This window comes from Poromitra crassiceps, assembly GCF_964638095.1.
Source record: "Poromitra crassiceps genome assembly, chromosome: 8".
NCBI lineage: Eukaryota > Metazoa > Chordata > Actinopteri > Beryciformes > Melamphaidae > Poromitra > Poromitra crassiceps.
In genome coordinates this window covers 5,323,999-5,349,152 of record NC_139629.1, presented here as the reverse complement: position 1 = coordinate 5,349,152, position 25,154 = coordinate 5,323,999, and the positions used below count along the sequence as shown (strand labels likewise).

The window sequence follows — 25,154 nt, the reverse complement described above, 5'->3', positions numbered from 1 at the left end:
AACCCAGATTGTCTTTGGAACTCTGTCATATTGGGTTATTTATTAACAGAGGTGATTCATTTGCACCTTCAAGACTGCTTCTCTCAGCAGCGGTTGAGAAACAAACAAATCAAGGGTGTGTCATTTGAGGTCACAGGGGAAGAATTATGTATCATGTGAAAAGCAATCTCATCAAAATAATTAATTTTGCCATAGGATGATAACTTCGCCATGGAAGCTGGGAGGCAGCCAATCACGTTTGAGAACCCTCTGTATGCCACTGCTGCCGGAGTGTCGACTGACCCTGCAGTTATTCACGCCACACAGGTACACACTAAATATATTTACACACTAAATATATTTACTTCTGCCCAGTAACTTATATTTCTGCGCCATTGTTAGTTTGTTGACTGTCTGTCAACAATGAACTGCCTACTGTATATATATGTCTGGTGGACACATAGGCCGTGAGCCAAGGAACAGATTTTGATGGTGAACAATGTCTATACCATGTGTCACAATGCCTATGACATCATCATCAGTGATGTCACTCGTTGATGACATCATCCAATGTTGGACAAAAATAGAAACAAACAAACAAACAGAGCCCACTTACCCTGGGAACACACCGGTACGCGGAACTTGCGCGCATGCGCCGCGCAGCGCACCTCCGCGCAGAAGGCGCTTAAAGTGTCCACACAGAGAGCGCAGCTCACTTCTCTTTCTCTGCGCGCTCTGCTCGTCCGCTATATATTTTGCCCCCAGATCTATTGTCTTCGTTATCATGTATTTAAGAAAATATTACATAACATGTTTTTAATTCGACACAGGGAATAACAATGAAGAGTTCACCTCTGGATTTGGTTTTCAAGAGAGCACAACTATTTCTCTCCTGGGTCTACTGAAATGCTAAGTGTATGGGGGAGGGGAATGCAAGTCTGAAGATGGCTCCTAGCTGGCCTACTCTTTTCAATGGAAGTATTTACAGTTGATTGCAGTGATTCATTATCATGATAGACAATCCATGTTCACCCTTCCCTTATTTAACATGACCTATAAACCGATGAACACAGTGATTACACATGGCATATTTACCTGATGAGGCTGGGAGTCCAATTCCTGTGGCAACCTGGCTGCTCCCAACATGGAAAACTTTTGGTAGTGTCTTTATAGAATTTGTGCTTCGGGTCGTATAAAATCCGGTATTTCTCAACTTCAAAAATCAACTTTTCATCATCCATTCATCCTTTATCCAATCGATAAAAACTTTGGTAACTTTAGGCTACTGGCTACTAGATTTATCTCCTCATTATCAAGAAATGATAATGATGTCTTTGTACCAGCAAGATGGAAAATGTTGGTTTGCACTCCATGTGCCTTCTAGCCGCTGAATGTTTTGTAAGCCATCATCATTGAATGTTTCATGTGTCACATTTTAAACAGGTAACTGTTAATGTGAGCGGTGAACAGATGGAGAACAACTTTGTGAACCCAGCGTACCGTGTAGAACAGAGTGCAGGCATTGTGCAAACGTCTACCGTCAGTACCAAACCTGTTCAGGTGAGACTCCTATCCTGACAGCCACATGCAGCCAAGTCATCTCAGCTTATTGAGGCCATCTCACTGTTTGTGTTTGTTTGCAGGAGTCCAAGTGGAGCTTCTTCAAAAGAAAATTGAAGCCAAGCACCACATTTGAAAACCCTTCCTATTCAGAGGTAAGAACAAATGTTTGGCTTTGTCCATCTTAGTTACAATTTAAACCTTTTCTGAAGACATCGGTCATATAGCTATTCCTTTGGCTAGTCAATCCTCTGAACTGCTTTTCAGATGAAGGATGATAAAGCTATAGAAAGCAGCGGGGGCAGTTCCACCACTGAGCCCTCTCCATTCGTTCCCCCTGCCAAACCCCAGAAGAGGGATCGTCCCAGCACCTTCTCACCAACCGAGGACACTTTCAAAGATACAGCCAACCTCGTTAAAGAGGACAGCGATGTATAACCAGAGACCTTTAATATAGATAGACACACCACTCCAGGCTCCGCCAATAATAAGAAATGCTACTCTTCCGGCCCCCTAAATGGGCGTGGTCGTCATCTTGTGATTGGCTCTCTGTCAATGGTATGAAACTTCATTGGCTGAGCAGTCATCTAAGTGGGTGTGGCCGTGGCGGGACCTCCGTGGCACAGATACAGGAAGGGACTGGAAGATGGAGTGTCTTGCTCTGATATTGACCGTCTCTGGTATAACCCCACTCTCACAGACGGGAATCGAAAAAGAAAGAAAGAAAAAAAAGACACATTTTGCACAGAATTTATTTTTTTATGCAGCCTGTGTACAAAACTCAAATTGTTTAGGAGATATACATTTCTATAGCATAATGGAACAAAAGTCTTCCGTGACTATGCCTTCTGATATTTCTTATGCCAATTATTGTGTTAATGATTTTTTTGATGTACAATATGTATATCTTTGCACTGAAGCTGCTGATAGAAATGTTAATAAATATGTTGTATATTTGTAAATTTGAACAGTATGATTTTGTCAATAATATCTTCAGGCTGTTTGAAATAGATCATATTATGAATAGTGCTACATAAACAAAATAACACATACTAGTAAGCTGCATTGTGAATGTACAGTAGGTGTGTCATGATAGCTTATTAGAGATGTGTTGGATAATAATTCTATATATTTTTGCCACTGAACAAAACTGGAGATGGTTTCACGTCATCTTTGATGTTTATATACCTCATTTCAGCGCTGAAAAATAAACAAAAAAGCAATACAAAACAAAACAAATTGGCAGTTGTTTAACTTATGCTATTAATTTGACTGAGATATGTGCTCCAATATACAGTATATACTGTACAAACGCATGATAAAATGTGTCATACTTCGTGAACAGTATGCTAAGCATACTTATTGTACAATGTACTTACTTTTAATCAAACTCGTTTCTATTTTACGTTCCCTGACTTTGTGATATTTGAATCAATGATCATATTTTAGAAATTATATTCTAACAATGGCCTCTTTTTTTTTATTGTTTGGAACAATACTTGAATGTTGCATGGAAATGAGTTGATGTAGTTGATTATATTCAAGACTTTAAGGACCTGAGGATACAGAAGAATGTTGACTGATTGAAACATGTCATCTTCTAAGCGTGGGCTATAAATTCTCTACTTGCAGAATGATTATTTTGTATCATAATGACGACAAAAGGTATCAATGATCATCATAAACGTGCTCAAATGTTTTTTTTCTTTACAAATTGATGCTGCTGAGACGTGAATGAATAAATTTCTTATTTTGTAATACAGTCTTGACTGTTTTTTCAACCACAGAACTCCATGGAATGTGATGAAAACTCGCTTTTCACTTTCAGTTTAATTTTTGCAGCATATCCATGTAGTACACGGTATTATACAACAGCAGTGGGTTATTATGACAAAGTGGGAGCACGTTAGTCATTTATAACTCATGTGCCAAAGGCAACGATGGTGCACTTCTACACATCCATCGTTGAGTCCATCCTCACCTCCTCCATCACCGTCTGGTATGCCGCTGCCACTCTCAAGGACATTAACAGATTGCAACACACCATCCGCTGTGCTGAGAAGGTGATCGGATGCAACCTGCCATCCCTTCAGGACCTGCATTCAGCCAGGACACTGAAGCGGTCTCGTAAGATCATGGCTGACCCCTCCTCCCACTCGGCAAGAGACTGAGGTCTGTCAAGACCAGAACCTCTCGCCACAAGAACAGCTTCCCAAGCGCCATCGGCTTCACCAACAAAGCCCGAAAGCCCCTTCCACCAAGGACCCTACCAACAACCCCCACAAACCCCACGACCTCCTGAACTCCGCTGAACCCCCCCCCCCAACTGACATGAACAGGCACGGCTCCAGGATTATTTTTCTATTGGGGGGCTTGGGGGAGGCTAGACCAATATGTGGGGGTGCTAAGAAAATAGTTGATTTTCATGACTTCAGAGTTACTTTATAATGAAGTCCCGCCCCCAAATAAAACCAGATATGGCACACAGCACATTAAATGTAGTTTTTAAATTAATTTGGCCAAAGAATATAAAACATATATAGCTATAATACTACAAGTGACCACAAGGCAATGACAAAAACTTTCACATGCAAAGGTTTAGGCTTGAGGAGTGATTGGTGAGGTTTAGGCATGCAGAGTGATGATTGGCTAGGTTTCGGCATGAGGAGTGATGGTTAGGTTAATATTAGGGTAAGAAAATGTCCACAATGGAAATGATTGATTGATTGACTTTATTCATGGATATAGAGACAATAAAAGATCCAAGGGATAGAACGTTACACCATTAGATTATTCTTATTAACTACATCGTGCACCGCTTAGAATGTAACTCACATTTAATTGAATGCCTATTTAACTCGGACTGTAAATTAATGTAAATTCACTACCTATTTAACGCCTATTAACTCGGACTGTAAATTCATGTAAATTCATAAAATGTAATGCCTACTGAACACTCCTCCACTCATATATACTGTATATATATTGTACATATTGGACTGCACTTGCAATGTTGTGACTGTCTTTGAGTTATTTTTCCCATTTCTTTATCTCTGAATATTGACATGACCGCTACACTGCATACTGACACTAAGACAAATTCCTTGTATGTAATCTTGCATGTTGTGGCAATAAAAGCGATTCTGTTTCTGATTCTGATGTGTTGGTGTCAGTGACATCCACTTGGTTCACTTGGACATATCTTTCATCTTTAGGAACAGGAAGGAGCACGCTGACAACAAAGTCTGCAACAAACGATGGGAGATAGGACAGAGGGATCCAGAACAGCTTGGCGTCCCAGCCTGCGCTGTAGCGGCTGCGCGGGTGGCGAGCGGTCAGGGCGTGCTGCATGCAGTTGGTCACCTTGGAGATATCTGGACTGCACAAGATGCCCATGGAGAAGTCCTGAGCTTTCACATCTGAAGGAAAAGTGCATGTAAAACAAAGAACAGGAGCATTACAACAATACTGTGGTTTTTTTTAATAACACACTGATCAGCTGACTGCAGTTTACTTTGACTCACACTCATCAAAGTATGCAGCTCCATAGGAGTCTCTGACGTCTTGAGGGAGGCGGTCCCACAGCCGCCTGAGGTCGGCTTCAATCAGATCCACCCTGGTCACGGCTGTCTTGAAGAACCCAGGCTCAATGATGCTCACTTTGATGCCAAAGTGGTACATGTCCCTCCTGAGTGCAAGAAGATGCACAGAGTGATATAGGGCAGCTGGTGTGGTCCTGCGCTTTTGCTCATTTTAGGCTGGACTGAGATGTTAATGATGCCTGTTTGGCAAGTCTGCATAGGAGGTTCCTTAGTTTTGCAAGGAGATACTGTAGTGTTAAATAAAAGCTATTGTAATGAATGAAAACTATCACCTGAGATGCTTTTTTCGGCAGTATGAATAACTCTAGGCCCTGATCTAGAACAGATGTGAGTGACCAAGCGGCAACTGTTTTAATCCCAATACCTGAGGCTGTCAGAAAAGGCCTCCACTCCCCATTTGGACAGGCAGTATCCTCCACCAGTGAGGGAGAGTCTTCCCAGGACACTGGCCACGTTCACCACCCTGCCCTGGGCCTTCTTCAGCAGTGGCAGAAACTGCAGAGTCACCTCAATGACACCTATCAGATTCACATCCAAAACTTTGGTGAAATCCTCCAACTGCATCCATTCTGTTGGGCCGATGGGTATGGACCTCCCAGCGTTATTCACCAGGCCCCACAGACCTGAGAGAGACAGAGAGGAAACACCAGCAAGTATTTCACTACCAATGACAGCAGACCAAAATCTGTGTTCCTGTCCTGAGGATGTACTTTCATCATCCACTGCACTGAAAAGGTGGTCGGAAGCAGCCTGCCATCCCTTCAGAATCTACACACACTGCCAGGCTGCTACAGCGGTCTCAGAGAATCATGGTCCTAAACTCTTCAAGGCCCTCCCCCATGGCAGAAGACTGATGTCTGGCGGTACCAGAACCTCGTCACAGGGACAGTTACTACCCAACTGCCATCCACCTCTTCAACGAGACCCGAAAGCCCCCACAAATAAGGACTTTATGGCTATTAAAGTGAATCTTGAATCTCTTTTGTTTACAGATAGGAAATTGTTAAATTGCATAATAGAGTGACGCTAGAGTGCATCACATCAAAATATGCCAGTAATCTTCTGCATATTGTACAGCAAAAGGATGACCTATTTAGCCTCTCTGGTGCCTGGTGATATACATGTAGCCTGCTATAAAATGGTAAAGAGATCAGACTGCACAACCTCATATTTCTGCAGTCAGAAAACTGAATTTATCATTCAGTCATTTTATAAAGTAGGCTAGTGATGGAAGCTGGTTTGATTTCCCAAGAGTGGCTTGGAGTGGCTTGGAGAATAAAGCGATCAAGGATACAGGGCACGGTGGAACAGTGGTAGCGCTGACACCTCACAGCAAGAAGGTCCTGGGTTCGATTCCCGCCTGGGACGCTGAGGGTGTGTCTCTCCCCATCCCCATGTCCTCAGTGCCTACGGCCCAGGTGGGGTCGTCAAAAAGGGCCTTTCTGTGTGGAGTTTGCATGTTCTTCCCATGCTCCCCTGGGGTTTCCTCCACATAGGAACCCCCCACTAAAAAAACATGCAGGAAAAAAAGATGGCGTAAACAGTCATTGTTGATGTGCAGTAGGCCTAGTAGGAGTAGAAAACAGTAGAAGAAGTCTATGGCTAGAAGCTGTGTGAGTGCTATGTTGTTGCTACAAAGACCATGCACACTAAATAAATTACAGTGTACAAAAACCATAGTCTCTACAGTTAAAGTGAGGATCAAGTGTTAAGGGACATTCCACCGAAAAACAACGCTCATTTATTTAGCACGTGATCTCTCACACACATGTGAAAACTGTCAACAGTTTTGCAGACATTCATTTAGTTTGACAGTTATTGAGTGTTGATTTGGGTCAAGTTGAGAAGACTTGTAATTCATAGAACCCAATGATTAAGTGCCACAGGTTCGATGACATCACATCGCATCAACTAAAACTCTCAATAACGCTCAATAACTGTGAAACTAAATGAATGCCTGCCAAATTTAGTTTAGTTTTCGGATAGATGTGAGATCATGTGCAAAATAAAGCAGCATTGTTTTTTGGTGAAGTGCCCCTTTAATAAATGGAGCTGTTAAACTGTCCCTTTCTCCCACCTATTTCACAGAGAGAGAGAGAGAGAGAGAGAGAGAGAGAGAGAGAGAGAGAGAGAGAGAGAGAGAGAGAGAGCGAGAGAGAGAGAGAGAGAGAGAGAGAGAGGGAAGGGGGGGCGAACACATATCAGTAGGAGGATGGTGGGGTGGTCCAGCATCTCATTATCTCTCCCAGTGCTTCACTCGGACTGGCACCCTATCTATCCTCCATACCCCCTGCTGTCCGCCCACCTCACCTCGCTCTCCGACCTGTGCGCTCACAAACTGCACCGCCCTCCTGATGCTCTCGCTGTCGGTAACATTGAACAGAAGGGTCTGGAGTCTGGGGGAGGCCTCGGATGCCAAATCCGAGGCACCTTTCTCCGTCAGGCATGCGGCTATTACGCGGAAACCCCGCAGGTCCAGCTGCCTGGCCAGCAGGTTGCCAAAGCCGCTATCGCAGCCTGTGATGAACACATGCTGCTGGTCCAAGCCACCGACGGTGGAGGAGTCTCTGATGTACCAGCCAATGACCGCAACAATGGCCACAACTAAGGCACAGGATAAGGCCAGGTGTGACAGGATTACCTAAAACAGACAACAAACAAAACAAAACTATGAATATGCCTACCAACAATTTAACCAATCAATTTAAAGTCTTGTGGTGGAATTTTCTTTATCATATTTCTTGATGATTTACAGACAGATTTCATCACGTTATTAAGTCGTCACTATAAGACATAACTGAACTATAGTCTATATAATCTCATAAACATGAATTTGTTGTTATAACTGGATATTTTTGCTGGATAATATTGACAACGAGAACTTACCGCAGACAAATCTGTAAACAGATTAGACACCTGAGGGGGAAAACGTGTGATCAATTTGTGTGGTTTTTAAATGTTCATTATTTAGCACGCAGGGACAGAAACACAGGGGCTACACATATACATTTAGCCTACTTACCTGGAATTCAAGGTGTTCATCCATTGGACTATTACAAATATGAATTAAGTTGCATGTCTGCGCCCTCCAGTTCCCTCTCAGTAATCCTTATTTATCTTATCTGAGCTTAGATGCCTGTCATGAGGGATTATAGCCTGTTGGGCATGAGTAATAGCATTGCACCTACTACATACATGCATATAAACACTTGGCAAGGGAGTCACATTTTATTGAAACTTGTTTTTCCTAGACTACAATAACCTACTTCACACACTGCAAGTCCACCCATCAACTCACCAATCATTTACTAATGTTTTTAATATAGGCTATCAGGGATGGGCAACTTTGATGATAGAGGGCCACACAAAAAAAATCCAGATTGTGACCGTGCACTTCCACCAGTGGCCTACTGTAACACCATCACTCCCAATTATAGCTACTAATGTGATGAAAAGGACTGGTAATCAAAATTTATTATACCAACATTTATATTTTTCATATTCAAATTTAGTCATTCTTCCATTCAGATGACACCAGAAACTTTGCTCTAGCTTTAAAACAGCCCGCTACAGAAATTTGATGGGGTGCATCACCCAAATATGTCATATTAATCAGATTAGTAGGCTAATGTTGCATGTGCAATGTGCATCCTGGATAGTTTGTTACAATAGCGTTAGCTCAAATGCTAACATTAAACAGTATGTGGATGGACAATGCTAACACCATTAGCACCATGTTCTGGGTTGTACAGTAAAATAAAAACAGATTTAGGTGGTCTAACCTAACCAAAAAAGTCAGCCTTATAAAAAAAAGGGGGGGGGGGGGACAGATACCGTAGGCAAATGCAACTGACCAACAGATGGCATTTGTGCACATCAAGTTGGTGCATGTGTGTGTGTTGATTAGGAAATAAACCATAAAATGAACCCACTGCCTGTCACTTTGGAAGTCACTCATAAAATCAACCAGCCCACCACTGCCTGCGATTCATTCATTTATTGCGTTTAAACATCATTCGTATGCTAGCTGTTCAGATTACTCATGCAACAAAGCAATTCAACATGAAACTTTTTTTTTGTCACATGGATTACAATTCAAACATACAGTACCATAGCTGCAGTGCTTGAAATGTGGGCGTGTCCTCTTCAAGAATAGTATAATAGTATAAATAGTATATAGGTTTAAAAAGAAATGCAGTGTAGCGGTCAGATCCCTGCTCAGTCAAACTCGCCTGCTCCAGGTATGTTTCAGCTGAGCTTGTGGCGCAGCTTCAATATGACGGCAGTGTCAAAGGTCCATACTGGAAAACCAATAACACACCTAAACATTTCCCAAGCATGTGATTATGTAATACAATACACTGGCTTGAACATTGGTTCTGATAACTGCGATCGCCTTCTACCGAAAGTCCACTGTGATAACACTGCATTTGTACATGATCTGTCCTCGGCTTGGAGGCTGCGTAACGGCTTTAATATTTCAATTTCACTTGTTTCTGTTCCTACATTTCATACTGAGAGAATCTGAGGTGTGACGAGAAGCACTGAAATTAAACAACTGTCAACTGACAACACAGTGGTTGTGATACTGTTAAGTGAGAAAGAGGTGGTATCAGCGCCAGCGGGCACAACAATACAAACTTCACTGGGGCTTGATGTACTGTAGGTGCCTGGCAGAGGTCAAAGGTCATCGCATGCCTGAGATGGGGTTTGGTCTACAGCTCATCTATAAAATGAATTATCTTATAGCCAAGGGGGCATGATTAACCTTGTGGCAGTCAGGCATAATGGGCAACCAAAGAGGATTCCCCCCCCCCCCATACATGATTATGTTTATTTGATACTTGTGAAATCTTAAGACACATACAGATCTTGCAACATCAATATCAAAAGTCACTGCTGTTATCAAAGTACAGTGAAATGAACATGTGATTGTCATATCAACACATAGCTTTCCCTAACTGATCTGACGACGACGACAACAAAAAACTACAGCACAGATGCTTGTGGCTTGACTTGGTCTTTGATGAAAATCCGGTCTGAGATGCAGGTTGGCATGTAGGACATCGGCAACCAGATGAGCTTGGCGTCCCATCCAGCAGAGTAGCGAGTGCGAGGGTGAACAGCGGAGACGGCGTGCTCCATGCAGCTGACCACCTTCATCAGGTCCCCATCAACCAAAGCGCTAGACCATGTCTCCATCTTTTCAAACGCTGGAAGAGAAGCACTGCCTTCCTTAATGTGCTGTTGACTTACATTTGGTACGGACATGAGAGATGGACATTCGAGAACTCATCAGAATTAAACACTATCTATCTATCTATCTATCTATCTATCTATCTATCTATCCGTCTGTCTGTCTATCAGGGAGAGTGCATATTAATGGACATTTAAAGCCAAATGTAAATATGTCCGATTTAACGACCGGGCTAACTTTCATCTGTTGTCCTGTGGCAGGTTGATGTCACGGTTAAAATATTGAATTACTCTACATACAATAATTATAGTATAATAACCTATTAAAAAGATAGGAAGAGGATATCTTTTTTGCATTATAATTTTACCATGGGTGGGAAGAACAGTGGCCATCACACCTGAAACAGCGTCACAGAATCTCACCTGACTCCACGTACTGGTGTCCATAGTCCTCTTTCACACTCTGAGGTAAATTATCCCAGAGTTTCTGTAGATTTTTCCTCAGGAGTGACGGATCGGTCACGGCTGTTTTGAAGAAGCCCGGCTCAATGCACAGCACCTTGACTCCGAATGGAGCCATGTTTATCCTGTAACGTGAGGTTTGCTACAAGTCATGAACACTGCACGAGATGAGACACATGTTTATCCTGTAACGTGAGGTTTGCTACAAGTCATGAACACTGCACGAGATGAGACACATGTTTATCCTGTAACGTGAGGTTTGCTACAAGTCATGAACACTGCACGAGATGAGACACATGTTTATCCTGTAACGTGAGGTTTGCTACAAGTCATGAACACTGCACGAGATGAGACACATGTTTATCCTGTAACGTGAGGTTTGCTACAAGTCATGAACACTGCACGAGATGAGACACATGTTTATCCTGTAACGTGAGGTTTGCTACAAGTCATGAACACTGCACGAGATGAGACACATGTTTATCCTGTAACGTGAGGTTTGCTACAAGTCATGAACACTGCATGAGATGAGCCACTAAAGTGTTTCTCTGTGACATCACACACTCGCGACTCACCGCAGGCTGTCATTGAAGGCCTCCACGCCGTACTTGGACACACAGTAGGGTCCACCAAATGGGCAGATGCGCCCAAACACACTGGCGACATTCACCACCCTGCCTCTGGCCTTCTTGATCAGAGCGAGGACACTCAGCGTGACGTCAATGACTCCGTTCAGATTCACAGCTAGCATGGACTTGTAGTCCTCTATGGTGAGCCAGTCGGTAGGAGCGGACGGTACAGAGACGCCGGCGTTGTTCACGACAGCCCACAGACCTGCAGCGTCAACCAAGAACAACAAGGAGACCTTTTGTTAATACAGTGACATACTTCACCTGCACGTTCTTACATGCCACTCTGCTACACCTGGAGACAGAACACTGCCTGCAGGTGAGGTTGTGTCAGAGAAAACATGTTGCCTAGCAGGGTCGGAAATTAGCGGGGGCTCGGAAAAATTCTAGAAAAAAATCTAGAATTGCCCTTGGAATTGGGGTGACGGGGGCTTTTAAATGACCCCATAAAATAAAGAGTTTAATACTTTCTGTATTTTAACGTTATTCTGTATTTGCAAAGCGTGACTGGCCAACTAGGCATACGTACAACCCCCGCCCCCTCCTCCTCCTCCTAGCGTTATTTACCTCAGTGACAGGCAGCACAAGCTAGCTGGCCAGCTAGTTCACTCATGTTTTTGCCAAGTACATTAATAACAGGCAACCAAAAGTGTTGTAGGAAATAGGGATATTTAACTGTGATTGTTTATGAACTTTTAGAAATAATAAAATATGCTTGGATAAGAGTCATTGATTGGTCTGTCATGCTACATAGGTGCAACTCAAGTATTTCCCAACCTTTGATAAAACTGCCATGGAAAAGATCCAAAAATGCCCCAGAGATATATTTCACAGGGGCAAAAACAGCCCTTGTTTAAAAAAAAAAAGTTAATTTCCTACCCTGGTGCCTAGTGTTAATTTGAAATGCATCGTCAACACCATTAGCACTAGTAGCACTTACATGAATAGTGTTTGGGGATGAACACGATAGAAATAGAATAGAAAATGTTAACAGTGTGTGCATGACAGATATATCCCTCAAGGCCACTTACCCTGCTCTCCCACCAGAGTCTTAACGACAGCTGCTGCTCTGCTGACACTTTCAGAGTCGCTGACATCCAGGTGGATGGCGGTCAGTCTGTCAGTGGAGACCTTTTTCAGCTCATCCTCGCCCTTCTCAGTGTAACAGCCTGCGATCACGCGGAAGCCCCGCTTGTCCAGGTGTCTCGCGAGCAGATTCCCAAAGCCAGAGTCACAGCCGGTGATGTAGACGTATTTCTCCGACTGGTTGGGCACTCTCTGGGACTCCTTGTACCGGCGATACAGGAACCACAGAGTCGCCGGGCCCAAAATGTACAGAAACATTTCTTTTCTTAAAGGCAAAGAAGAAACAAACATATTATTCTGTGCTCTTAACGGATGGATGGTTCAAGTTAAACTGTCAGAGTTCATGCATAATAGAATACAGTACATAAGTAGAATAACTCAGCTGCCCGGTTGCTCACCCACTCCCCAGCTCCAGAGAACACATCACACCCATCCTCCCAACACCTTCACTGGCTTCCGATTCAGCAGCGAATCCATTTACAAGATCATCCTCATCACTTACAAAGCTCTCGATAATATCGCCCCGTCATACAAAGATAGATCTTCTCTAGCCTGGGTAAACCCAGCCCCCACGTGACCTGCTCTCAGACCTCTGGTTCTCAGTCACTAGGTAGTGACTGAGAGCAGGTCTGAGAGCAGGTCACGTGGCGGCTGGGTTTACCCAGGCTAGATCTTCTCCATCGCCACTCCCCCAGTGACCCCACTCGCCACCTCCGATCTGCAGACGCCAACCTTCACCACCCACCCCCATCACCAAGACCAAGTACCGCACCTTGGGGGACCAGAGCCTTCGCCATTGCTGCCCCAAGCCTTCTTTCAAAAACCAACTCAAATCCCACCTTTTCAAGAAAGCCTACAATATCTGACTTCTACCGCCACCATCCTCTTTCATTTTGTAACCCCCATATTTGTATTTGTTCTGTATCTGTGTACGTTTGTTATACTGTATGTTATTTGTTTCATGTAAAGCATCTTTGAGTACCTAGAAAGGCACTATATAAAAGTCCTGTAGTATTATTATTATTTATTCGAATGACAAGTTGCAACGACATGATGCGAAATATAAGCATGTTAGGATATGTATTAAGATACTATTCTGACTGCCCCACCCAGCACTTTAAATCTGCAAGGCAATTTCTAAGAGTGGCTACAACGTTTTGTAATTGAAGGCCCACTAGATGGCGCTCTGAGGCCCGCCAGTGGGCCACGGCCCAGTGGTTGAGAATGGGCCCTTTTCACAGCTGCCATTTTGTGTCTAAAAGGCAGGGTAAACACTAGGGGTGTCACAATATATCGTCCCACGAAATTTCGCGATAGTAAAACGTCACGATATGTATCGTTGAGATGAAATCTCATATCGTGAAAAAAAAAAAAAAAACTTTTTTTTTTTTTTTTTTTTTTTTTAAGTAGACAAAGAAACGTCTTTGTTTGTTGAAGTTCAATGTGTGGAAAGTAGTTCAGTTGAACAAGTCTCTGAAGAGACACATGAGAAGTTATACAGGAGAGAAACCATTCAATTGAGTTTCTGGCAAAACTGTTTACTTGACAGGAAAAACTGAAGATGCATAAAAAATAGACTAAGAAAAGTCTTGTTGTTTGAGTTTGAAGAAAAACTGAAGATGCATAATGAGAATTTATACTGCTGAGAAACCTTTTAGTTCAAAGTAAATCTAAGTGACGGTGTAACTCATTCTATTTCAAGATAAGCCTTATCTCCAATCTCATGTTTTTTCTAGTTGTTATTGTAATAACAATTTCCCACAACAGCATGTTTTGTATTTGTGCATTTCAAATAAAATACTACTTTTTCAGTCATATATTGTCATTATTCAAGTTTAAAAAAATATTGTTAAAATCGTATCGTATCGTATCGTTATCGTGAACCCAGTATCGTGATACGTATCGTATCGTGAACTGAGTGTATCGTGACACCCCTAGTAAACACAGGTGCAACCAACTCACTAATTAGGGCCCCAGCACTGGAACGCCTAAATGGACTGGAAGCTGGAAACCCTAATTAAGGATTCGGTGCACCTGTGTTACTTCCTGCCTTTTAGACACAAAATGGTGGCTGTGAAAAGGGTCTATAGGGCTGGGTAAAAAAAAATAGATTCTCAGATTTTTAATCGATTTTTATTTTAATCCTTTGATATCGATTAATATGTCCAGAGATCGATTTTTGTTATTCATTTATTTTTTTATAAACATAGGCTATAATATTATAGACTGTGTGTGGTAGTTGAAAGTTGACGTTTATTTATGTTTGTAGTTTAAACAAAAACATAAACTGTAGGCTACATAAATGGAAATGTTTGATCATTAATATCTACTTTTAGAAATTATATAGGCTGAAATCAAATCACTGTGCATAATTGTGAAAGTGTCTTTATTGACAGATGAAAAGGCTGTTATTTACCCTTTGTCACCACCTGCTGAGAACCCCTGTGTTACATAACAGGACAATCATGTAATTCAGGTTACAGCTCAAAAAACATGTTTTAGTATCACTAACCAAATCGATATTGAAATTAATCGAATCGGGATTAATCGATTCGGAACCTTGTGAATCGGAATCGAATCGATTCTTGAAATTTGAACCAATACCCAGCCCTAGTTGAGAAACACTGAGCTAGACTACGCCTTCAAACGTCAGGGCTTCAAACAACCTCCACACATGGAACACAATACAATCACTCAGTATCGTCTCGTCTAGCAGGATAAAGCTAGCAACAATTTCAGCCAGCAACAATTTTTGGGTTAGGTTGTTTCAGGTTGTTTTAGGGTTAAGGTTAGGGTTAGGGTTAGAGTTAGGGTTAGGTTTAGGGTTTAGGGTTAAAATCGCTAAACCGGAAGTCAAATTGTGGGAGATCGTTGCTCACTTCATGGAGATGTATAGTCTCTTCTTCAAAGGAGATCTGCACATTTAAGAGTTAAAGCAATCATGATGGCTGTCATTTAATGTCATCCAGATCAGTTCACAACATATATAAATAGAAATTATGCAGTCTGATCCTTTTGTGATGCGGGGGAAAGTGGTTTAATTATTTTAAGATGATATACTGTTCATGTTAAGGGATGGCTATCTTCTTCTTCAGAAATTCTCTGACGACTCAGCAGTTGTTGGATGTATTGAGGGAGGAGGTGAGGGGGGGGAGTACAGGGGCACAATCGAGGACTTTGTGGTTTGGTGTAACCACAACCATCTTCAGCTCAACATATCCAAGACTAAGGAGATGGTTGTGGTCTTTGGGCGGAAGAGGCCCAAACCAGTTCCAGTTACCATCCAGGGGACGGAGGTGGAGCTTGTCTCCAGCTACAAATACCTTGGAGTACAGCTCGACAACAAGCTTGACTGGTCCACCCACATGGAGGCTCTGTACAAAAAAGGGCCAAATACAGGGTCTGTATTTGTGAAGAAGGCTGAGATCTTGCAACATCTGCAAGGCCTCTACTGTGCTCTTTCTACCAGTGTGTGGTGGCCAGTGCTCGGTTCCTTGGTGTGCTGTGCTGGGGGGAGGCTGCTCGCACAGCAGACCAGAACAGAATAAATAAACTCATCCGGAAAGGCGAGCTCCACCTCTGGGACTGAACTGGACAAATTCCAGCAGGTGCCAGCAGAGTGGAGAATGCTCTGAAAACTCGACTCCATAATCAGCAATCCTGCTCACCCACTCCATGCCCTGGAGGTGGTTTGGCTGAGCACCTTCAGTCGTAGGCTGGTCCCACCCAGGTGCAGGACTGAACGTTACAGGAAGTCCTTCCCGTTAGCTGCCATTAGGCTTTTTAATTTGCACACTAAATAGACCGTATGCTGTGTATATGCACTTCTCAGCGTATGTATGTGTATACCGGTATGTGTGTGTGTGTATATATATATATATATATATATATATATATATATATATATATATATATATTATATGTTTAAGTATGTATGTGTATATATTGTAGCGATCCTGGGTCTGTGAGGATAAAAGCAAGCACGTGGACCTTAGCTAAGGGGATTGTCCCTTTAGCTTGATGGTTAACGTGTTGGGCTTGTAAGTTGGAGACGGCCTCGCCTGTGTTGTTACATTGGTGTCAGAAGTGGGATAGGATGGCCACGCGGTCATCGGAAGGCAGCCCCGAATGGGATGCGTGAGGGAGCCGAAATCGTCCGCCAGTTGCTGCACCAAGCTGGTGAGGCATGGAGTACGCTGAAGCGCAGGGGCTGCGCTTCCCACAGGTGGAGGTAGTGTAGCGATCCTGGGTCTGTGAGGATAAAAGCAAGCACGTGGACCTTAGCTAAAGGGATTGTCCCTTTAGCTTGATGGTTAACGTGTTGGGCTTGTAAGTTGGAGACTCGGCCTCGCCTGTGTTGTTACAATATATATATATATATATATATATATATATATATATATATATATATATATATATAGTCATATAGGTAGTATGGCTGTATGGGGTAACCTTTAGTTTGTGTATATTAAAAAATATCTATATACGTTTTAGTTTAGATTTAGATACTTAAGTCACTTTATGGATATTTTCGCACTTTCAGTCTTTAATTAAGCATAATGCTGTATTAGATTAGATTTTTTTAATTGGCGTAGTACATTTTACAAGTAGCCTACTCTTAGCAAATTATTCTGGTATTATTGTGCCTAGCTACATGTTTCAGTGTCAGTTTCTGTCTCCTAGTGTTGTCCTGACTGTTGAATGTAGCTGCATCAATTTCCTGCAAAGGATCAATAAAGTTTACAATAAAGTATATATCTATGACTATCTATCTTGCACCGCCTACATTAATCACAGACCGTTTTTTCGCAGCCTGCTGGGTGGGTAGTGCTCACGTACATTAACTCACATGGACTTGAGTATTTTTTTTTCTCTATTGACTGTATCAAAGTCTACACTGAAAACATCAATCAGGAATTTGGCATGGACGCGCTTTATTTATTATAAATTAACGTTATCACATGGCCACAGACAGTTTATCATTTCCTGGTATTTACGCAAAAGCACGCGCAAGTTCTGAGACTGAGTTGAGCAAGATGCACCTTTGCACTGAAGTCACCCAAGATTGAAAATCAACGCAAAAAGTAAACATGAACATTTCCCCAAACTTACATTCAAATCGGGTTTTCTGTTTTCTGTGTTGAACGTCGCAGACACGCAGCGCAGGTCCTGTCCTGTCCTGTCCTGACCCTCCAGTGGAAACCTTTTTATTTAGCTCAGTGGTGGAAACACCTGTGGAGATAGTTTGAGTTTCGCCCATGGGGTTTCGCCATGGGGTTTCGCCCCTTTTCTTCTCTCACTTCCGGGATGTAGCAGCATGTTCTCCAATACATGAGAAGAGCGTGCAGCGCCACCTGCTGGACATTACCCCGATACTAGCAAAGAAATCATTAATATACCGGTATATATTAAAAAAAAAACATGCACATAGAATCTAAATAACATGGGGGGCATGGTGGCGCAGTGGTAAGCGCTGTCGCCTCACAGCTAGAAGGTCCTGGGTTCAATTCCCACCTGGGACGCTGTGAGCGCTGAAGGAGTGCGTGCCCGTGCCATGTCCTCGAGTGGCCACCGCCCGGGTGGGGTCGTCAAAAGGCCCTTTCTGTGTGGAGTTGCATGTTCTCCCCCATGCCCCCTGGGGGTTTCCTTCATATAGGAAGCCCCTCACCAAAACATGCAATATCCTGGTCGCTGAAGTGGTGCCTCCTCTGGTCGTTAAGGGCGCCTGTTCGGAGGGAGGGGAACTTGTTGGAATAGCGTGATCCTCCCACGTGCTATGTCCTACCGTTGAAGCTTCCCATCAGGTGAAAAGAAGCGGCTGGCTAACTGCCCATGTCTCGAAGGAAGCATGGAGCCAGTTTCGGTTCTCCCCAGATCGGCAGAGGGTGGAGCAGCAACCAGGATAAATACATTAAAATTTGCACTAACGGGGGATAAAAAAAATCGGGAGTGGGGGGGGATCTGAATAGCATACGCTTTGGTGTGACAATTAGGAAAATGTGTTCATGACATAACTTTTAGACAGATAGTGCAACTTACCACCAGACTATTCCCCAGCAAAAAAAAGTGTTGGTGTTGGACCAGTGCTCACAATGATACAAGCTTAACTGGGGCTTAATGTAGCCTGGGCCTGGCAGAGGTCAAAGGTCATATGCCTGAGATGGGGTTTGATCTACAGCTCATCAATGGCCAGGAAGGCATCCATGATTAAGCTTGTGGCAGTCATGTTACTGTTATGTTAATGGACAACTGAAGAGGATTTTTTTTCCCATATATATGTTTATTTGATACTATCATTTGTGAAATCGAAGACACATACAGATCTTGTAACATCAATATCAAAAGTCACTGCTACAGCAGTGAAATGAAAAGGAGGCACATGTGATCGATCATCATATCAAGGCATAACTTTGAGGTAAATCCGGTCTGAGATGCAGGTTGGCATGTAGGACATCGGCAACCAGAAGAGCTTGGCGTCCCATCCAGGAGAGTAGCGAGTGCGAGGGTGAACAGCGGAGATGGCGTGCTCCATGCAGCTGACCACCTTCATCAGGTCTGCATCCCCGAAAAAGCCAAACTTTTGATCCACCCTTTCAAACACTGAAAGAGAAGCACTGCCCTTCATTAATGTGCTTTTGACTGACATTGTATTTATGATTTGCACATTAATAATGAACATTTAAAACCAAATGTAAATATGCTTTAAATACGAGGCTAATTGTCATCTGTTGTCCCTACTGTATATATCATCTTGAGTGCATATATTTGACCATGGGTGGCAAGTGGCAACAGTGAGCATCACACGCCTAACACAATCAGAGAAACTCACATGTCTCCAAGTAACGGTGTCCACCATAGTCATCTTTCACAGACTGAGATAAATTATCCCACAATTTCTGCAGGTTCTTCTTTAGAAGTGATGTATCAGACATGGCTGTTTTGAAGATCCCCGGTTCGATGCAGAGGACCTTGACTCCAAATCGTATCATGTCGATCCTGAAACACAGAAGTGACATTTGCTACAAGTCATGAACACTCCAGGAGATGAGACACTAAAAGTCAGTCGGCTAGCATTGGTCAATGGGCAGTGGTTCCCAACCTGGGGGTCGGGGACCCCCATTAGGGGTCGCCAAAGCTTCCAAGGTGTGTAAGAAAACTTAAAATATTACAGTGTATCTCAGCATTTGATTAACTTCTGTCAACTTGTGTCAAGAAAATAACTAAATGTAGTTGTATTTTTTCACATAACCTGCTCAACATTCATCCAATATTCATTTTACACAAACTTCCTGCAGGTATTGACCCTTTTCACACGGGCCATTTTGTGTCGAAAAGGCAGAATAAACACAGGTGCAAGCAAAACAGTAATGAGGGTTTCCAAATTCCAATCATGGAAGTTGGAAACCCTCATTAGTGTTTTGCTTGCACCTGTGTTTACCCTGCCTTTTCGACACAAAATGCCCCCCGTGAGAAGGGTCTATTGCGTTTACTATTTTGGTTAATTGTACAGTTGTCCGTTGTTCTGTGGAGTTATTGTTATGGATTGACTATAATATGAAACATCCATAAAATATGTCACGGTGGTCATCTGTTTTCTCAGTGATAGAATAGGGGTGCCTTAAGGAAAAAGGTGGGGAAGCACTGAGGCACCAAACACTCGCAACTCACCGCAGGCCGTCATTGAAGGCCTCCACGCCGTACTTGGACACACAGTAGGGTCCACCAAATGGGCTGATGCGCCCATACACACTGGCGACATTCACCACCCTGCCTCTGGCCTTCTTGATCAGAGCGAGGACACTCAACGTGACATCAATGACTCCGTTCAGATTGACAGCTAGCATGGACTTGTAGTCCTCTATGGTGAGCCAGTCAGTGCGAGCGGTTGGTACAGAGACGCCGGCATTGTTCACGACAGCCCACAGACCTGCAGTGTCAACCAAGAACAAGAAGGAGATCTTTGTAAATACAGTGGAATGCTTCACCTGCATGTTCTTACATGTTCTGGAGACAGAATACTGCCTGCAGGTGAGGTCATGTCAGACTAAACATGGTGCCCAGTGGAATGCATAATCCGCGCTATACTTAGGCCCATTACGTTTCTCTAACCTATCGCCTTCGGCTCCGGAACTCAGTCACATGATGTTACAGTAGCATCCATGGTTTGAGGTGCCGGGGGTATAAAGCTTCCTTGTCTAAGCTCTGATGTACAGCTTCTTTTGATATGTATGTTTCTCATCTCTCATTGCATAAATCATACTGTATTGAATGCTTCTGTTAATTATTTTATGTTTATATTGTTGTTGTTTTTTTATCTACCTGTTTTAGACCAAGGACCACAATGGAAATAAGTCTTGACTTTATTGTGCTTTATCCTTGATGTTATTCTTTGAGATCCGTGTCTGTACTTTGTTTAGTACACTGTATTTCAATTTGTAACCGTCAAATCAAATCAAATCAATTCAAAATAACGGTGTTTCAATTTTCCGATACAACGTAGGAAAACATGTAAGAAACACCCTTATACCCCCGGCACCTCAAACATGGATCCCGGAGCCAAAGGCGATGGGTGAGGGGAGGATAATGGGGCTACAACTATAATTAAACCTTAGATGAATTTTGAAAGTATTTTGGCTCGAGTGTGGGGATGAACACGATACCCATGAAATGAAATAGAAAATGTTAACAGTGTGTGCATGACAGATACATCCCTCAAGGCCACTTACCCTGCTCTCCCACCAGAGTCTTAACGACAGCTCCTGCTCTGCTGACACTTTCAGAGTCGCTGACATCCAGGTGGATGGCGGCCAGTCTGTCAGTGGAGACCTTTTTCAGCTCATCCTCGCCCTTCTCAGTGTAACAGCCTGCGATCACACGGAAGCCCCGCTTGTCCAGGAGTCTCGCAAGCAGATTCCCAAAGCCAGAGTCACAGCCGGTGATGTAGACGTATTTCTCCGACTGGTTGGGCACTCTCTGGGATTCCTTGTACCAGCGATACAGGAACCACAGAGTCAGCAGGCCCAGGTTCATAGGGCCCAAGATAAAGAGAAACATTTCTTTTCTAAAGGCAAAGAAGAAAACAACATATTATTATACCACTGTGCTGTTAACAGATGGATGGTTTCCTAAAAAACTATTATAAGATATTACAATTGTATGATGTCCTCAATGCCATATGGTGCTAATGTCTTAGCTATGGAGTTATGGCTACTATTAGTCAAAAAGTTCAACCCTGTAACATTCAACCCCGTAACATATTTTAAATAGAACATACAGTATATAAATTCCTTCCTACTCATTTTTAGGATTTCATGCCTGAGGTGGGAAAATGTATTTTCTCAAAGGTTTAAGTAGTCCATTATCAGATGTAGTCATCAGAAGAAAAAATATATATATATTTTTTGTATATATTTATTAATAATGAATGAGGCTCCAAATGACAACGGCTCCATAAGGCATGATTTAGCATGCAAAATAAGCATGCTAGAATATCTAAGATGTTATCCACACTCAGCATTTTAAATCTGTAAGGCAATTTCTAAGAGTGGCTATGTTCACACAACCTCCCCACACATGAAACACAATACAATCACTCTGTATCTCTTCCTCAAAGTAGATCTGGATGCTGTGCTGGCACACTGAAGAGTTAGAGAAAATACTTTTTCATGATGGCTGCATTTCATATTAGATGTCCTTGATCCATCAGATAAGGTCAGAATATTGTAGAAATGTTTACAAAATTAAGCAGTCTAATCCTTTTGTAATGTGGGAAAAGTGACCATTAATTATTTTAAGATGATATACTGATTTCTTGTAGCAGGGTCAAGTCACTTGATTAATCAGATTAATCAGATTAATCACTTGATTAATCACAGACCCTTTTGCCCCAATCAGAGATCACAGCCATGTGGATCAAAGTCTAAAATGAAAACATCAATCAGGAATTTGGCATCAACTCCTATTCTGGCATGGACGCGCTTTATTTATTATAAATTAACGTTATCACACGGCCACACAGACAGTTTATCATTTCCTGGTATTTATGCAAAAACACGCGCAAATTCTGAAACTGAGTTGAGAAAGTTGCACCTTTGCACTGAAGTCACCCAAGAACATCAAGGCAAAAAGTAAAAATGAACGTTTACCCAAACTTACATTAAAATCGAATTTTCTGTTTTCTGTGTTGAACGTCGCAGACACGCAGCGCAGGTCCTGTCACTCCAGTGGAACTGGAAACACCTGTGTGGAGATCATGAGACAGTTTGAGATTTTCGCCCCTTTTCTCCTCTAATTTCCGGGATGTAGCAGCATGTTCTCCAATACATGAGAAGAGCGTGCAGGGGCGCCACCTGCTGGACATTACCCGATACTAGCAAAATCATTAATATATATAAAAACAACAACATGCACGTAGAATCTGAATAACATACGCTTTGTTGTGACGATGAGGAAAATGTGTTCATGACACAGCTTTTAGACAGATAGTGCAACTGACCACCAGACTATTCCCTAGCAACACAATTCTGTGAAAACAGTCTATACTTCATAGCCTACTGAGAGTAGCCTATTTCATGTACCAACACTTTTTTTTTTTACATCAATATTTATTAAATAGTGATGTAAAAAAAAAAGTGTTGGTACGAGGGCCAGTGCTCACAACGATACAAACTTAACTGTAGCCTGGGCCTGGCAGAGGTCAAAGGTCATGTGCCTGAGATGGGGTTTGATCTACAGCTCATCAATGGCCAGGAAGGCATCCATGATTAAGCTTGTGGCAGTCATGTTACTGTTATGTTAATGGGCAACTGAAGAGCATTTTTTTCCCCATATATATGTTTATTTGATACTATCATTTGTGAAATCGAAGAAACATACAGATCTTGTAACATCAATATCAAAAGTCACTGCTACAGCAGTGAAATGAAAAGGAGGCACATGTGATCGATCATCATATCAAGGCATAACTTTGAGGTAAATCCGGTCTGAGATGCAGGTTGGCATGTAGGACATCGGCAACCAGAAGAGCTTGGCGTCCCATCCAGGAGAGTAGCGAGTGCGAGGGTGAACAGCGGAGATGGCGTGCTCCATGCAGCTGACCACCTTCATCAGGTCTCCATCCACGAAAAAGCCAAACTTTGAGAAGCACTGCCTTCATTAATGTGCTTTTTTTTATGTATATATATATTTTTTTAATTTTAGCTTTTTTAAAACATGTACAAAACAAAAACAAACCTGCTCAGACACGGGAAAAGAAAAATTAAAGAAAAACAAAAACAAAGACATCCAACATTCAATATTACAACATGGTTACCATTTGCATAAAGTGCTTATAATAAAATAAAAACCGTGCTTGGGGTCTCATACACGATGGGACAATAAAGAGTCCAGTCAGGCGAGTCATTCATCCCCCCTGACCTCATCCAGGTAGGCCAGAAACGGGTCCCGAATGGCTGAGAATTTGTCCAGTGAATTGGTCCTTGTGAACCTAAGTCTTTCCATCCGCACAACTGAGGTCATGTCCGTCAACCACAACTGGAAAGAAGGCGAAGTAGAAGACTTCCATTCTTTTAAGATTCGTTTTTTGGCAACAACTGTCCCTTGTGTCAGAGATTGTTGCACAGTTGTGGGGAAGTCCAGAGAGGATTCCGAGCAGCCGAAGATGGCAAGTTCTGCTTCGGGTTGAAGGGATATTTTGTAGGCCTTAGAGTACCAGTCAAATATCTTGGCCCAGAATCCGGACAGTGAAGGGCAGAACCAAAAAGCATGTCAGTCTCTGACACAGGGGACAATTGCTGCCAAAAAACTTATATTGAAGGAATGGACGTCCTCCTCTTCACCTTCTTTCCAATTGTGGTTGGCGGACATGACCTCTGTTATAAGGATGGAGAGACTTAGGTTCCTGAGGACCAATTCACTTAAAAAGTTTTCCACCATTTGGGACCCGTTCCTAGCCTACCTTGATGAGGTTAGAGGTGACGGATGACTCGCCTGACTGCTCTCTCATGGACCCCTTGCACGGGATCTCAGGCACATTTCTCATGAGCACATAAGCACATTATGCGGCTGGTAGCTATGTACCTTATGTTTTTTGTTTTGTTGGTTTGTTTTTGTGTGTGTGTATATGTGTGTGTCTGAGCATGTTTCTTTGTCTTGTTATTGTTATGAAAAATCTCAAATAAAATATGGAGAAAAAAAAAGTGTGCCCTCCGACACCTGACACCTGTCACATAGTGGTGAGACAGAGCAGGGATATATCTTGTGTAACCTATGCTTGGAGTAATGGAGACGGTGAGCTACTTTAAATTGGATCAGCTGATCTGGATGCTGTGCTGGCACACTGAAGAGTTAGAGCAAATTCCTTTTTCATGATGGCTGCATTTAATATTGGATGTCATTGATCCAGAGAAGGTCAGAATATTGTAGAAATGTTTACAAAATTAAGCAGTCTAATCCTTTTGTAATGTGGGAAAAGTGACCATTAATTATTTTAAGATGATATACTGATTTCTTGTTAAGGCAGAGCTCTTGCCAAGTCACTTGATTAATCAGATCACTTGATTAATCACAGACCCTTTTGCCCAGATCAGAGATCACAGCCATGTGGATCAAAATCTAAAATGAAAACATCAATCAGGAATTT

The 25,154-nt window shown here is 42.5% G+C and overlaps 4 protein-coding genes across 6 annotated transcripts in view; 1 reads left to right on the top strand and 3 right to left on the bottom strand.

Annotated features, from left to right (window-relative positions):
- The window catches only part of lrp2a (low density lipoprotein receptor-related protein 2a), a gene marked incomplete at both ends in the record, with an annotated part of 70,478 nt that extends 68,501 nt beyond the window's left edge, over positions 1 to 1,977 (top strand). For all 3 annotated transcript variants that reach the window (XM_083641975.1, XM_083641973.1, XM_083641974.1), the window contains 4 exons: positions 196 to 306; positions 1,423 to 1,539; positions 1,623 to 1,694; positions 1,807 to 1,977. In XM_083641975.1, the coding sequence (XP_083498101.1) occupies positions 196 to 306; positions 1,423 to 1,539; positions 1,623 to 1,694; positions 1,807 to 1,977 (471 nt within the window). The remainder of the gene's footprint in view (positions 1 to 195; positions 307 to 1,422; positions 1,540 to 1,622; positions 1,695 to 1,806) is intronic.
- A 149-nt stretch (positions 1,978 to 2,126) lies between these two features.
- Positions 2,127 to 8,187, bottom strand: rdh1 (retinol dehydrogenase 1; the record flags this gene model as incomplete). The annotated part of the gene is made up of 6 exons (XM_083642252.1): positions 2,127 to 2,216; positions 4,732 to 4,958; positions 5,064 to 5,227; positions 5,506 to 5,764; positions 7,452 to 7,782; positions 8,164 to 8,187. The coding sequence occupies 6 exons, from the start codon at positions 8,185 to 8,187 to the stop codon at positions 2,127 to 2,129; spliced, it is 1,095 nt and encodes a 364-aa protein (XP_083498378.1).
- A 951-nt stretch (positions 8,188 to 9,138) lies between these two features.
- Positions 9,139 to 17,764, bottom strand: LOC310781370 (retinol dehydrogenase 7-like). Its single transcript, XM_083641985.1, has 5 exons — positions 17,627 to 17,764; positions 12,460 to 12,779; positions 11,375 to 11,633; positions 10,761 to 10,924; positions 9,139 to 10,354 (listed from the first exon to the last, which is right to left on the bottom strand). Exons 2-5 carry the CDS (start codon positions 12,770 to 12,772, stop codon positions 10,131 to 10,133), a joined length of 960 nt encoding a protein of 319 aa, XP_083498111.1. The 5' UTR covers positions 12,773 to 12,779; positions 17,627 to 17,764; the 3' UTR covers positions 9,139 to 10,130.
- Positions 17,765 to 18,787: 1,023 nt separating this feature from the next.
- Positions 18,788 to 22,781, bottom strand: LOC310781371 (retinol dehydrogenase 7-like). Its single transcript, XM_083641986.1, has 5 exons — positions 22,670 to 22,781; positions 21,241 to 21,575; positions 20,183 to 20,441; positions 19,344 to 19,510; positions 18,788 to 19,114 (listed from the first exon to the last, which is right to left on the bottom strand). Exons 2-5 carry the CDS (start codon positions 21,566 to 21,568, stop codon positions 18,912 to 18,914), a joined length of 957 nt encoding a protein of 318 aa, XP_083498112.1. The 5' UTR covers positions 21,569 to 21,575; positions 22,670 to 22,781; the 3' UTR covers positions 18,788 to 18,911.
- Positions 22,782 to 25,154: the final 2,373 nt, after the last annotated feature.